At 32.2% G+C, this 11,719-nt stretch overlaps 2 protein-coding genes across 3 annotated transcripts; one reads left to right on the top strand and one right to left on the bottom strand.

Moving 5' to 3' along the window:
* The first annotated feature begins 2,559 nt into the window (after positions 1-2,559).
* LOC120073795 (Homeodomain-like superfamily protein) lies at positions 2,560-6,335 on the top strand. The gene is made up of 2 exons (XM_039026640.2): positions 2,560-4,628; positions 5,434-6,335. The coding sequence occupies exons 1-2, from the start codon at positions 3,693-3,695 to the stop codon at positions 6,196-6,198; spliced, it is 1,701 nt and encodes a 566-aa protein (XP_038882568.1). The 5' UTR covers positions 2,560-3,692; the 3' UTR covers positions 6,199-6,335.
* Positions 6,336-6,476: 141 nt separating this feature from the next.
* On the bottom strand, positions 6,477-8,287 carry LOC120073796 (transcription factor bHLH93-like). 2 transcript variants are annotated; one of them, XM_039026641.2, is made up of 4 exons: positions 7,458-8,287; positions 7,192-7,368; positions 6,937-7,104; positions 6,477-6,813 (listed from the first exon to the last, which is right to left on the bottom strand). In XM_039026641.2, exons 1-4 carry the CDS (start codon positions 8,052-8,054, stop codon positions 6,724-6,726), a joined length of 1,032 nt encoding a protein of 343 aa, XP_038882569.1. In that variant the 5' UTR covers positions 8,055-8,287; the 3' UTR covers positions 6,477-6,723. The 2 variants fall into 2 exon arrangements, with proteins under 2 accessions (XP_038882569.1, XP_038882570.1); XM_039026642.2 differs by having other exon boundaries at positions 6,477-6,810.
* Positions 8,288-11,719: the final 3,432 nt, after the last annotated feature.

Here is an 11,719-nt window from a genome sequence, read left to right as displayed (position 1 = left end):
ATGGGATGGAGACGCAAAACAGGATAGGGGCAAGGAAGGCAGTCTTATCCCGTCTTAGTTTGGTTTCTCTCCTTCCTCCGTTCTTCGTCTAAATAATAATTCTCATACTCTTAATTAAACCATATATATATATATATAAAAGATAGAGAGAATTTCAAATTCGTGAAAAATAATAAAGAAAAAAATTGTGCAAGTACTTTTATAACTTAATTATTGAAGCCGGCCGCTCCAGCTCCACCCCACGTAACAAACCTTTACTTTCACTTAAAAAATCATATACTAATTTTTCATTTTTATAAATTTTGTTTAAAGTTATTATTAATATTAATGTCCTTTCAATTATTTTCATTTTAAAAAATAAAATAAAATAGGAAAACGACCAATATCAGATGGGGCAACTTAACTTTAAGGAATTGTTTGGGATGTAAAGTTGAGATAAATGTCTGAAGTTCATATATGGTGGAGTTCATATGTCTGTGTTTGAGATACATGGTTCATATATCAGAATATCTAATGCAGTTTTTTAAAATATTTTTTATTTAATAATATACTTTTATGATTACTGTGGAAAAATTCTTATAAATAGAAAAATCTCAAAAATATTTACACAAAAAGTTCTAAAAGTATTAATACTTTTAGAACTTTTTGCTAAATATTTTTAAATATTTTTTTATATTTAAAAATATCTCATTAATATTTTTGTTTTAAAACTTTTTTATTCAATAATTCTATCGATCTTTGTTTAAATAAAATATGGATTGTAATTTTTTCTTTTAATTTTTATTTTTTTTTCTTTTTTTCTTTTTCTTTTTTGGGCAATGAACAACAATTAACTCATTGCATTTCTTATATAAATATGTTTAAATAAAATGAAAAATTAAAACAAAATCAAAACTTTTGATTCTAGTTAATTTTTCTCCATGAATTTCATTATCATCTTTTTCTTTTACATCTTCTTCCAATTATTCTCTATATTTTTATCATGTCATGAAATTTTTAATTAAATCTCCCCATTATCCTAACAAACAATGAAATGTCACCACATTTTTCAATAATTTCACTTTCATTTTCTCTAAATTTGGAGATCATCAAATAAAAAAATCTCTATTTTTCACTAAATTCCGCTGGAAAATGTTCCAAGATTATTTTTTTTTTCATTTTATGATTTGTTTTGTTATATGTTACATACTTTTCAACTACATACATACTTTTGTCTAAATATTCTTAACATTCATTTGGTATGTGAATTCAATTAAATAAAAATATTTTTTTTACAAATTTTTACGTATAAATACTGCACTTAATGTAGACAAAACAATATTTTTTTATATAATCAACAACTCTACAACATACTTTAACAGTTATCAGTCTTATAATAGTCGAAAGTGGTTGTTGAAGTTGATTATTGAAGATGATTTTTGCTAGAGTTTGTAGTCTGAGGTGGTTGTTGAAGCATGAAATTGATTGCATGAAGATGTATTGGAGTTGGTTGTCGAAATTTGTCATCGGAGGTGGTTTTTGTATCCAGAAGTTGGTTGGACGAAAGTGGTCGTCAAAGTTGATCATCAAAGATGATTTTCACTGGAGATTATAGTCAGAGGTGACTGTCAGAGCCTGAAGTGAGTCGCATGAAGGTGGTATTAGAGTTGGTTGTCAGAGTTTGTCGTCGAAGGTGGTTGTCAAAGCCCCGAGTTAGTGATCGGAGTTGCTCGCTCAAAGGTGATCATCAAAGGCGATTTTTATCGGAGTTTATAGTTGAAGTTGGTCATCGGAGTTTGTTGTCGGAGCCAATTGGTCATCGAAGTTGGTAGCACGAAGGTGGTCGTCGGAGTTGGGTTACTGAAGGTGGTTGTCCGAGTTGGTCACATGAAGGTTATCGAAGCTCGGAGTTGGTCGTCGGAGCTGTCATCGGAGGTGGTTGTCGGAGTTCGGATGTCGTCGTCGGAATTTTCATCGGAGATGGTTGTCGAAGCCTAGAGTTGGTCGTCGGATGTGTCATTAGAGGTGGTTGTCAGAGCCTGGAGTTAGTTCTCAGAGTGTAACAATGGCCGATGGATAGATTCATTAAAAATATAGGAAGGGTGAGTTGGAGTGAGTTGGTAAAATATATCAACTCAACTCCACCAATACTTAAAATTGGTAGACCAAACAATGAGTTGATATATTATACCAACTCAACTCATGTTGATGAGTTAAACACTCTTAAGTTGTATCAAAAAAACAAAAAAGGAAAAAAAGATGGAGATAATATTATTAAAAGAAAGGGAAAGAGAGTGGAAAATAGGGAAATTAGGTAACAGGGAAGATTGAAAGGGACGTGGAGGGAAGAGTGGGATACTACAGAACACACCAAATTCAAACAACCACTTGTGTACAAATATCACCACTTCTACTATTGCAACTCCTAGTGACAAAGTTAGGTACAATTATTATTCAAATAACCTACTTTTTTTTTTTTTCTTTTTCTTTCTTTCTTTCTTTATAAATTAAAATGTTTTTTTTTTAAAGTAAACAATTTTACTCTCGATTATAAAAATGGATTGTTCTTAGGATTGGATCGATGCGATTATGCAGGAATCTAATTCCTTTAGTTTATTATATGCTGCAATTTCTTTTTCTTTTCTTTTTGTGTAATATCAGATGCTGTCTGCAATGACAAAATCAAAGTGCAGTTGGTTAGTTTAGTTTATTATATTTATATATTCCAAAGGGAAAAAAAAAAGAAAAAAGAAAAAAAGAGGAGAACAAAATGTGTTCTTTTGGCACGAAATGCCACTTTTGACCCCCTTTGGTGCATGGAATTTCAAATATATCCTTTAAATATTTTCTTCCATTTAATCTCTTGTACTTGAACCCAATTTGGTACATATACAAACACACTTTTCACTTGAGCGAATAAATCAATTTTTTATGTTATCAAATTAAATATTTTGTCGATAAAATTAAGTTAGTCCACCCGTACAATTTTTGATATATAATTAAGTTGGATAAAATTAGATCAGTCAAACTTTGATTTTAAATCGATTGAGAGGAGAGTATATTTGGCTTGACCTTTAAGCCATGACCACATGTAACATATGTCTTTTACATTCTTTACTATATTTGTGTAGGTCTCTAGCTATGAAACTAGTATCACTATTGACTTTATCATCAGTCTATAATCACGAACTAAAAAGTTTATGTTTGGTCACAAATAACATCTAATTGTCCATTACAGGATAAACTTATAGTATTTTGAAAGTTTAACAAATTTTCTAACCTTCTTTTATTGTTTACCTCGTCAAATATTGGTTTAAAAATAGTATGAGGTCTATTATCATTAATACGATATTCATTAATATTTATGAATATAAATGTTTAATGTTAATAAAGAAATTATGATACTCTCAGGATTAGAAGTTATACTTTATCGTGGAGTCCGCCTGTGGCTGCAGTCCCTTCAAGAGGTCAGAGTATCCGTAGGAGCTAATTATGAATTGGGCTTGGTCCACTTGAACTCATTGTATAGAGCCCAACAAAATGAACGATTGTATTGGGCCTAATAAACAAGGCCCGAAGCTCACTCTTGGGCCTTCAGCCTTTAGCCTTTAGCCTTTTTATTTATCATTTATCATTTTTATTTTTATTTTTTCCTATGATAGCGGGTTTTCCCCAACTTTCAAACCAAAAATGTCTGCACAGTGTTCGTGAGAATGCCCAGCACAAGTTCCACCGCCAGCTCCGTCGACATCAAAACTCTTCGAAGATCGCCAAGATTTCTCATTTCTACTCCACAACAGAACTTTCCCACCACGCGAAGATCTCTGAGGTTTCTGCAAAAGAATGAAATTTCATCTCCCACACCCCCGACGTTCCGCGGCGCTCAGTCCCCAATTCGCCAGGTACACTCCTCCCACGCTTCTCTCGGACCTTCTAAGAGTGTTTCTCTTAAAACCCCTAAATCTATTCTTGTAAATACCCCGAAAAGAACGAGTAAACCTGGTGTTGTTTCGAGTAAAAACGAGGTTTCGAATACAGGGTCGAAAAAGTCTTCGACATTTGAAAATGGGTTTGAGGGAAAACGTGTTCCAAGACGATCTCCTAGGTTATCCTATGCGCCGAAGATTGACGATGCGCTTGAGGTAGTTTCAAAGAGTTCAATTTCTTCCGGAGTGCCATCTAGTGATTTGAAAAATCCAAGCCCTAAGGTGAGAAGATCTCCAAGATTCAGTAATGGAGTTGGGGGGAATCAAAATATCGGCAAGTCCCAAAGTTTTTCGGGTCAGCAAGATGGTATCGAGAAGAGTAGCCGGAAACGGGACAAGTCTAGTGGTCCGGGTAGAAAAATTGAGTCATTACATGATCTGAATGTTGATGCAAGTTTGAACTCCCATGGGGAAAAAGTGGCAGAAGAGGAGAAGAGGAAGGGAAATTCTAATGATCATGAGGGTATCGCAACAAAAGCTGAGGGAACACGTGTAGTTGATGGAGAAATGGAAAAGAAGTCAGTGGCTAGAAGGAAAAGAAAGCGAGAGGATGGCGTGGTTAGGATTAGACAAGGGTGGACTAAGGAACAGGAAGTCGCATTGCAGAGAGCTTATTATGCTGCAAAGCCCACTCCACAATTTTGGAAGAAGGTCTCCAAATTGGTATTTCCTGTTCTTTTGCTTTTGATATCAGATCAGATAACTTGTACTGTTGCTTGTCTATCTTTTTCACTGCTAGACATTTGGCACTTCATTATTCCTTTCGTTTGTCTTCTAAATTTCAAATATGAACGTCAGTTTTCTAAGAAATAATTGAGAATTTTACTTGGCGTCATTGTGTAGAGTTTCATTCAAGTTAGAACTCTTTTAAAAGAGAAGTTGCGATCCATAGGATCGTCTAAGTTGGTAGTTAGTGGTGGCATGTGAAGCTGTTCTTCTAGTTTATTTCAGTTTTTTTTTTCCTTCCACTTCAGAAGATACACTTTTACTGTGCTCGTAGTATGTAAAAGCTTTATTGGGCACACTCGCACATTTTGTTAGATTTTCAGGAATAATGAACAATGGCTTAAATTTTGTAAATAATTACCAGAACACGAAGTCAATGAAAATATTGATATCAACTCCTCCCCTTTTGTATTAACATTCGGTCTACAATGGATGGACCAGGATTTTCTAGCCTGGAAGCTAAAGCAGTTTTTCTACTTAATGAGACGTCCCGAGGGTTAAAAAAATGCACTGGTTCAGTTATAGTCATAGCCACTAGAGGGGTCTTGTCTGCATTTTATTTATTTCTTTATTTAACCGTCAAGTTTCTTTTCTGTTTAGCAATATCTCGAAAGCTCATCACCTTGTTTGTATAGTAGGTCCATAAAGTCTACCTTTTTGGCTGGCAATATCTTCATCATTCCATTGAAAAAGGAAAACCCAATCTACTTTAACCTTGTGTTATGTGGATTGCAATTCACAGGTGCCTGGAAAGTCTGCCCAAGATTGCTTTGATAAAGTTCATTCCGACCATATGACCCCTCCTCAACCTCGACCTCGATCCAGAACACGAATCACAAAATCATCTCCAATTGAACTTTTGTCACTTTCAGAGGGTAAACTTCTAAATCTTGATGGTGTGAAGTCTAGAAAGCCTAGTCGCAAGAGTCAGAAAAACCATAATGCACAGAAAGCTGTGAGATATTTGTTAGAGAAGAATTTTCGGGGGGCCCTTAACTGTGAGGCCGATTTGTTCTCACAACTCGAGCCAAATATTAATCTCTCTAACCATACTCCTCTTCCAAGTAGACAACTCTCTAGCATCAAGGATTTACATGGACACCAAGGATTCCTCCATGAGAGATCCTTGTCGAATCACAAGAAACCGCTTTCAAGATTTAGTAGCTCAGCTGACAGAGTTGTCATTAGTCCACCGGTACTGAAACAGGTGAAGAACAGGGCCTTGCACGAGAAGTATATCGACCAGTTACATTGTAGGGAAGCAAAGAGAAAATCATTGTCAAAATGCAGAAAAAGTTGCATCTCCGAAGAGAAGAGTTTGAAGGAAGCCCATGCTACAAGAACTAATGATCTTAGAGCTGCTAAAAATGCATTGATTTCTGATGCAAGGGATGCCATCCATCAGTTAAAACACTTGGAAGCCAATGCGGCAAGCAATGTTCTTGATTTTGACGTCGATGAAGATTTATATGACAATGCCGATTATGATAATGAAGATGATACATGATACATTCCATTCCTTTATATTAAGCTAAATGCCTTAGATAGCATGTATCTGTATATATGGAGAATTTTTCTTTCCTTTTTGTGTGTAGTTTACTAAATTTCGGAAGCATTTAGTCTATGTTAACCGCAATTCTTGAAGCCTTTGGGTCTTTGCTTATTGCTTGTACGGTTGCATATAGAATGTCGTAATCAGAAGCATGCATTGATATGGGTTAATCAGAAGGGAAGGATAACATGAACAAGTGATGCTGTAATCTGAAGCCAACTAAGAAAAGAGAGTTATCATGAAAAATGGAACTCTTTTGTTGATCTCGTTCAGTACATTATTGGACTGTCATTTTCGGTATATCCAAGTCTAATCACTAAATGCAGCACATAAAACCTAGATTAATTATTGGAAAGAGACTTCCGGATCAATTATTTCTAATTGTAACAGATTCTCTCATTCATCCATATGAAGAACGCCATTAATGTTCTTCACTTCAATCTTCCTCAAGCTGAGAGCTCCGGATTTAAAGTCTTTCCTCTACAAGCACTTCCCTCCATATCCTGCATTTCTGAACAGTGCTTCCTTTATAACATCAGAACTTGCCAGAGCTTTCTGAGCACTTCCCTGCTGACAAAAAAGACCAACATTTTTTTTAACATTCAGAAAAGAAAAGGGGGAAAAAAAGAGACAAACACAGACATCGAAATATTACAAACCAAAAGAAACAAACAAGACACAACAAAACAAAACCTCTGAACAAGAAGCTTGCATTGAAAAATCATTGAAGCAGCTAATAACACACTGTTGAATCTCAAGCCCCAATGCTTCTAATGTGTTGACTGTTGACAGCAATAATCCTGGCCTCGTTGCACAGCAAATGTCGATTCGAGTCTCCCTCTCCTTCCTTTCAACATCGAACTGTTTAACAAACAACAAACCTTCAACCATTAGCTCAACAATGGCAGACTAAAAGTAAACAGTAACAACAACGGTGAGACCACATACCTTTGGGGAATTCCTCACTTGAACTTCATTAGACTTCCGTTCCTTGGAAATCCCATTGAAGAATCCCACATGATTTGAATCCAAACCAATTTCCTCTTCTTCTTTTAAGTTATTGATTCTTTCTATCAGCTCTTTCACATAATCGATTGTGTCTCCAAGTATAGACGTTCTATCCATCTGCTTTACATTAAAAAGAAAATGTAAAAAGAAAAAGAAAAGTAATGGAGATAAAGAAAAAAAAATGGAAGCCTTAGATTCATTTTCACCTTGCTTATTTTAGGGACTATGGCTCTGAGCATTGAAAGTCGATCATTCAACCGCTTCCTTCTTCTTCTTTCCGCCATTAAATTCTTTGAGGGCTGTCCTTCAATCTTCTTAGCTTTGTTGCTGTTTCTTTTCCCCAATTCAGCCACACCCATTTTAGAAACATTAGTTTCACGCACACCAAGTTGCTCCATTTCCACTTTGCAAACACTTGGAGCTGTTTCACTCTCTATGAAACCAAGTTCTTCCTCCTCCATCGCCGCCGGAGGGTAACCACCACTGTTCTTATTACTGATTTCTTCTTGCGAAACAAATGGTGGGGTTTCGTTGTTCTTAGTGTACGATGAGGAATCAAGCTCCGGCATTGCAAACCCTTCGAGAAAATTGCCGTAGAGCTGTTGGTCGGCGAAAGAAAAATCATTAGCTGGTTGAATACTGGGAAAATTAGGGAAAATAGAGGTACCCATTTGGGGATTTTCATCAAAAGAATTGAAATTCCAGCCATTTTGGAAGAAATCATTGAACCCATTTGAGTATGAAGAGGTCCAAGGCGTTGAAGCTAATAACTCTTCTAAGAAACCATGTTGACTGAGCTCCATTGTCTTCTTCTTCTTCCTCTTTTTCTTCCTTCTTTTGGTCTGAAGAAAGTGGAAAACGGACTAATGAACATGGAGTTGCACCAAGTTGGGGAAATATTATAATATATAAAAATAAAGAGGGTACATATAAAATTACAATATAATTAATAAAGGAAGGAATTTCTTTTAATAAGAAAAAAAAAGGGAAAGAAAAGAAAAGATTTGAGATAAAAAAGTGATGATCATGTTATACTGCATATGGTATGTACTAACCCTAAGCCTAAGGGGCTATGGAAAAAAGGAATCTGCTTTTTTGCGTTTCTCTCTCTCTAAAATTCTCTCTCCTCTGTGAATTTATGTCTTTTTCACCGAACTTATCAATCAGACAAAATTTGTTTTCTTTTTTCAAATAAACAACTCAAGATAGCTTTGACCCACAAATCTGTCTCACCCAACAAAAAAGCACCGATATACCATTTTTTTATAGAAAATTTTCACAAATAGAAAAGATGTCAAAATATTAAATAAAATAATACAAAACGGATAAATATTGATAGATTTTTATAAGTTTTTATCACTGATATCCACACATAAGAAAATAACTTCACTCTATAATAGTTATTTATTTAAGATTTAATATTTTATAAATTTTTTTAATAATAAAATGTTGTAAGATCCAACATATTTTATTTTGAAATTAATCAAGATATGTATAAATTAACTTAAACATCAATAGATATAAAATAAATAAATAAAAACAATTATCTCAACATTTGACCATAGAAATTTTATTTGACTTGTGACAAATGGAATATTGATATAATATTGTCATTTTCGTGAATAAATAGTATTGGTGAAAGTGAACTAATCGAGTTTATGTTATTTATTTGTGTTACAGTTGGTTCTCTAGAGTCTTAATTGCAAATAATTTGGTGTACTAGATTTTTAGTACTCTTATAATACTTGAAAATTTGTAACCAAATGATATATCATAATCAAGATGTAATTTTAAAGTATATAAATAAAATTTGAGATACAATTAAATCTAAAAATTATTATGTGAACATTCAAAATTATTAACTAAAACGAAAAAAGATAATCTTTTTTCTTATGATTCTAGTCAAGGACAACAAGTTTGCATACTCTTACCTTTGTCTTCACTCTTATGACTCACTAATATACTCATGGTTTTTTTCTTAGGCACATGGGACGTACTGTTGTCTACACAACTCACAAATTTTTTAGAAATCTTTAATAGAAAGTTAACGAGTAATAATGTGACAATTAAAGTTCAAATATTGATTCGAAATCTCAAAACTACTAAATAAAAAGTAAGGCATAAATTCAACATATGCCTACTTTTTAATTGCGGACAGGTTTTCCTTTTTCAGTATATTTATATTATTACAATCAAACTTTATTTATCTTACAATTTTTTTTTAAAATTTGGAGTAAGATATTGAAAACATATATATATGTATTTTCAATAATCAAATACAAAGATACAATGGATGAGCTAAAATTATTATCACATGATCCCTTATATTTACCCCTTTGCTTAAATAAATTTGGTTTTGAAGAACAAAACATGGAACTAAAACCAAAACAAAGCCCAAGGACAAAGTAAATGCATTTTATCCAAAAGACATATGCTTTTTTGAGGAGTATCCAAATCCAAAAGATAATATTATAAACACTCTTTTTTTTATTATTATTCATTTTCAAGTACTGACAATAAAATAATGCAACTTTACCAACCTTAGGTACACGTGGCCAAAAGCGTATTAAGAATTATTGAACAAAATACTAAGTACTAACTATAATGTTTTTTCTGAAGGAAAAAAAACTATAATGTATCTGTACATTAAGAAAAATTGAAAGTTCATTTCTTTCCTGTTTCTTAGATAACTTTGCAATGAATTCATCTTGTCTTTTAGTTTAATCAAATCAAATGATAGCATGTTGTCATTGTCATCCAAATTATTTCTGTCATCGATTTTATTATATCTCCATTGAACGAACAAGTCTTTTCTATTCTTTTTTTTTTCCCCCTTTGTGATGAGAAATTGGATTTATAAATATATAGCTTCAATTACGGCCACCTAATTAATTAAGTGGATCATCAAATATATAATTCATCTATTCATCATTTATAGCAACTTAATTTTTTTTTCTTGCTATAAAATTAATTGTGCTTGAGATTTGTTTTGTCCTTAATATAATCTCTGATTATCTTTTAAAAAATTTAACTAACTTCGATATTTTGTAACTAATTTTGTCTCCAAATTTGTGATAATTTGACTAAACATCATATGATTACCTATTTGAATCATTTTAGTGATATTTTCCCTTCAATTAATACAAGTTATTTCCTAAACCAATAAAGAAGTCTAACTTTAGGGTTTTGAATAACTTTCTCGACCTAAAATTATTTAGTATGAAAAGTGGGCAAATTGAAAGAACAATATAATTTATATATTTTTGTACGTGGCATCTTAATAAAGGGGTTTTGATTTCAACACTTTTTTGAGATATTAAATTTTTTGGTATTCTTGAAAACATTTCAAAAACTAAGTAATTACGAGCTTGACGAGATAGAAACAATGTGTAGTAAAATTCGAATCTTTTGTTGAAGGTAACATTTTGTTATTTTCGATCATTATGAGTTTGAAATCTTCGTTGTTTTATTGTGTATATATATGTATATATGTATTGAAGTATCTTTAAATATAAAATAGGAATAGAACAAATATTTTTTAGAAATATATGACATCCTTTCATTCATACAAGTCAAGCTTCTTGGGATTCATTTTAATTACAACAGTTTACATTTATCTCGAGTAAAAATAGGTTGAGGTTTTAGCCAAATGTTCATAACAAAATTAAGTTTTTAAAAACTATTTTTATTAATTTTCAAAATTTGGTTTAGTTTTATAAAAACAACAATGATAAAAAGTAGACCACAAATTAGTAGCAACAAATTTAGAAGTGAAAGAGATTTTTGTAGATTTAATTTTTCAAAATCTAAAAACTAAAAACCAAGTAATTATTAATTGGGAGCTAAAAGTATAAGAACCAAAATAGTATTTTAATTTTTTCACTATTTTTTTAAGTGTTTAGGTATATAAAATTTCACCCTTTGTTTATACTTTAAAAAAAAAAATACATTTGTTTGTACTTCAATAAATATGAAAGTTATAGATATTGATTCTTCAATCTGAAAGAAAAAATATATAAACGTGGGTATTTATATTGATGTAAACAATTTAAAAAACAAAACGTATGATATTTAATATAAAAAAAAAGAGAAAAATAATAATTATCAAAGAGTAAGACATTTTGTCTTGAGGTATAATAAGTTTAAATCTTGATGACCAAAAAAACTGAAAGAAAACAAGTTATATATTTATATGGCGGAATATAAATATAAATGTGGGGTGTGACATAAAAGAAAATAAAGTAAAGTGTGAGTGATGTAATAGGGAACATTTTTTTTTCTTTTTAAAAAAAAGAGAATGTAATAAGGAGCATTTGAATATTATAGTATGAGGTCAATTTATATGTGTTGTAAAGTTGATGAGGTGGTAACGTAAGTAGTTTTTGTCGGGCGGGAGGAAAGCGAAGGGGCATTATTGACAAAAAAAAGGGCCTTTGCTTTTTGAATCTTTTATTTTTATAAATTGCTC

The sequence above is a fragment of the Benincasa hispida genome, chromosome 3 (genome assembly GCF_027475165.1).
Source record: "Benincasa hispida cultivar pf3 chromosome 3, pf3_genome.v1.1, whole genome shotgun sequence".
Lineage (NCBI taxonomy): Eukaryota > Viridiplantae > Streptophyta > Magnoliopsida > Cucurbitales > Cucurbitaceae > Benincasa > Benincasa hispida.
This window is presented reverse-complemented; position numbering and strand designations above follow the sequence as displayed.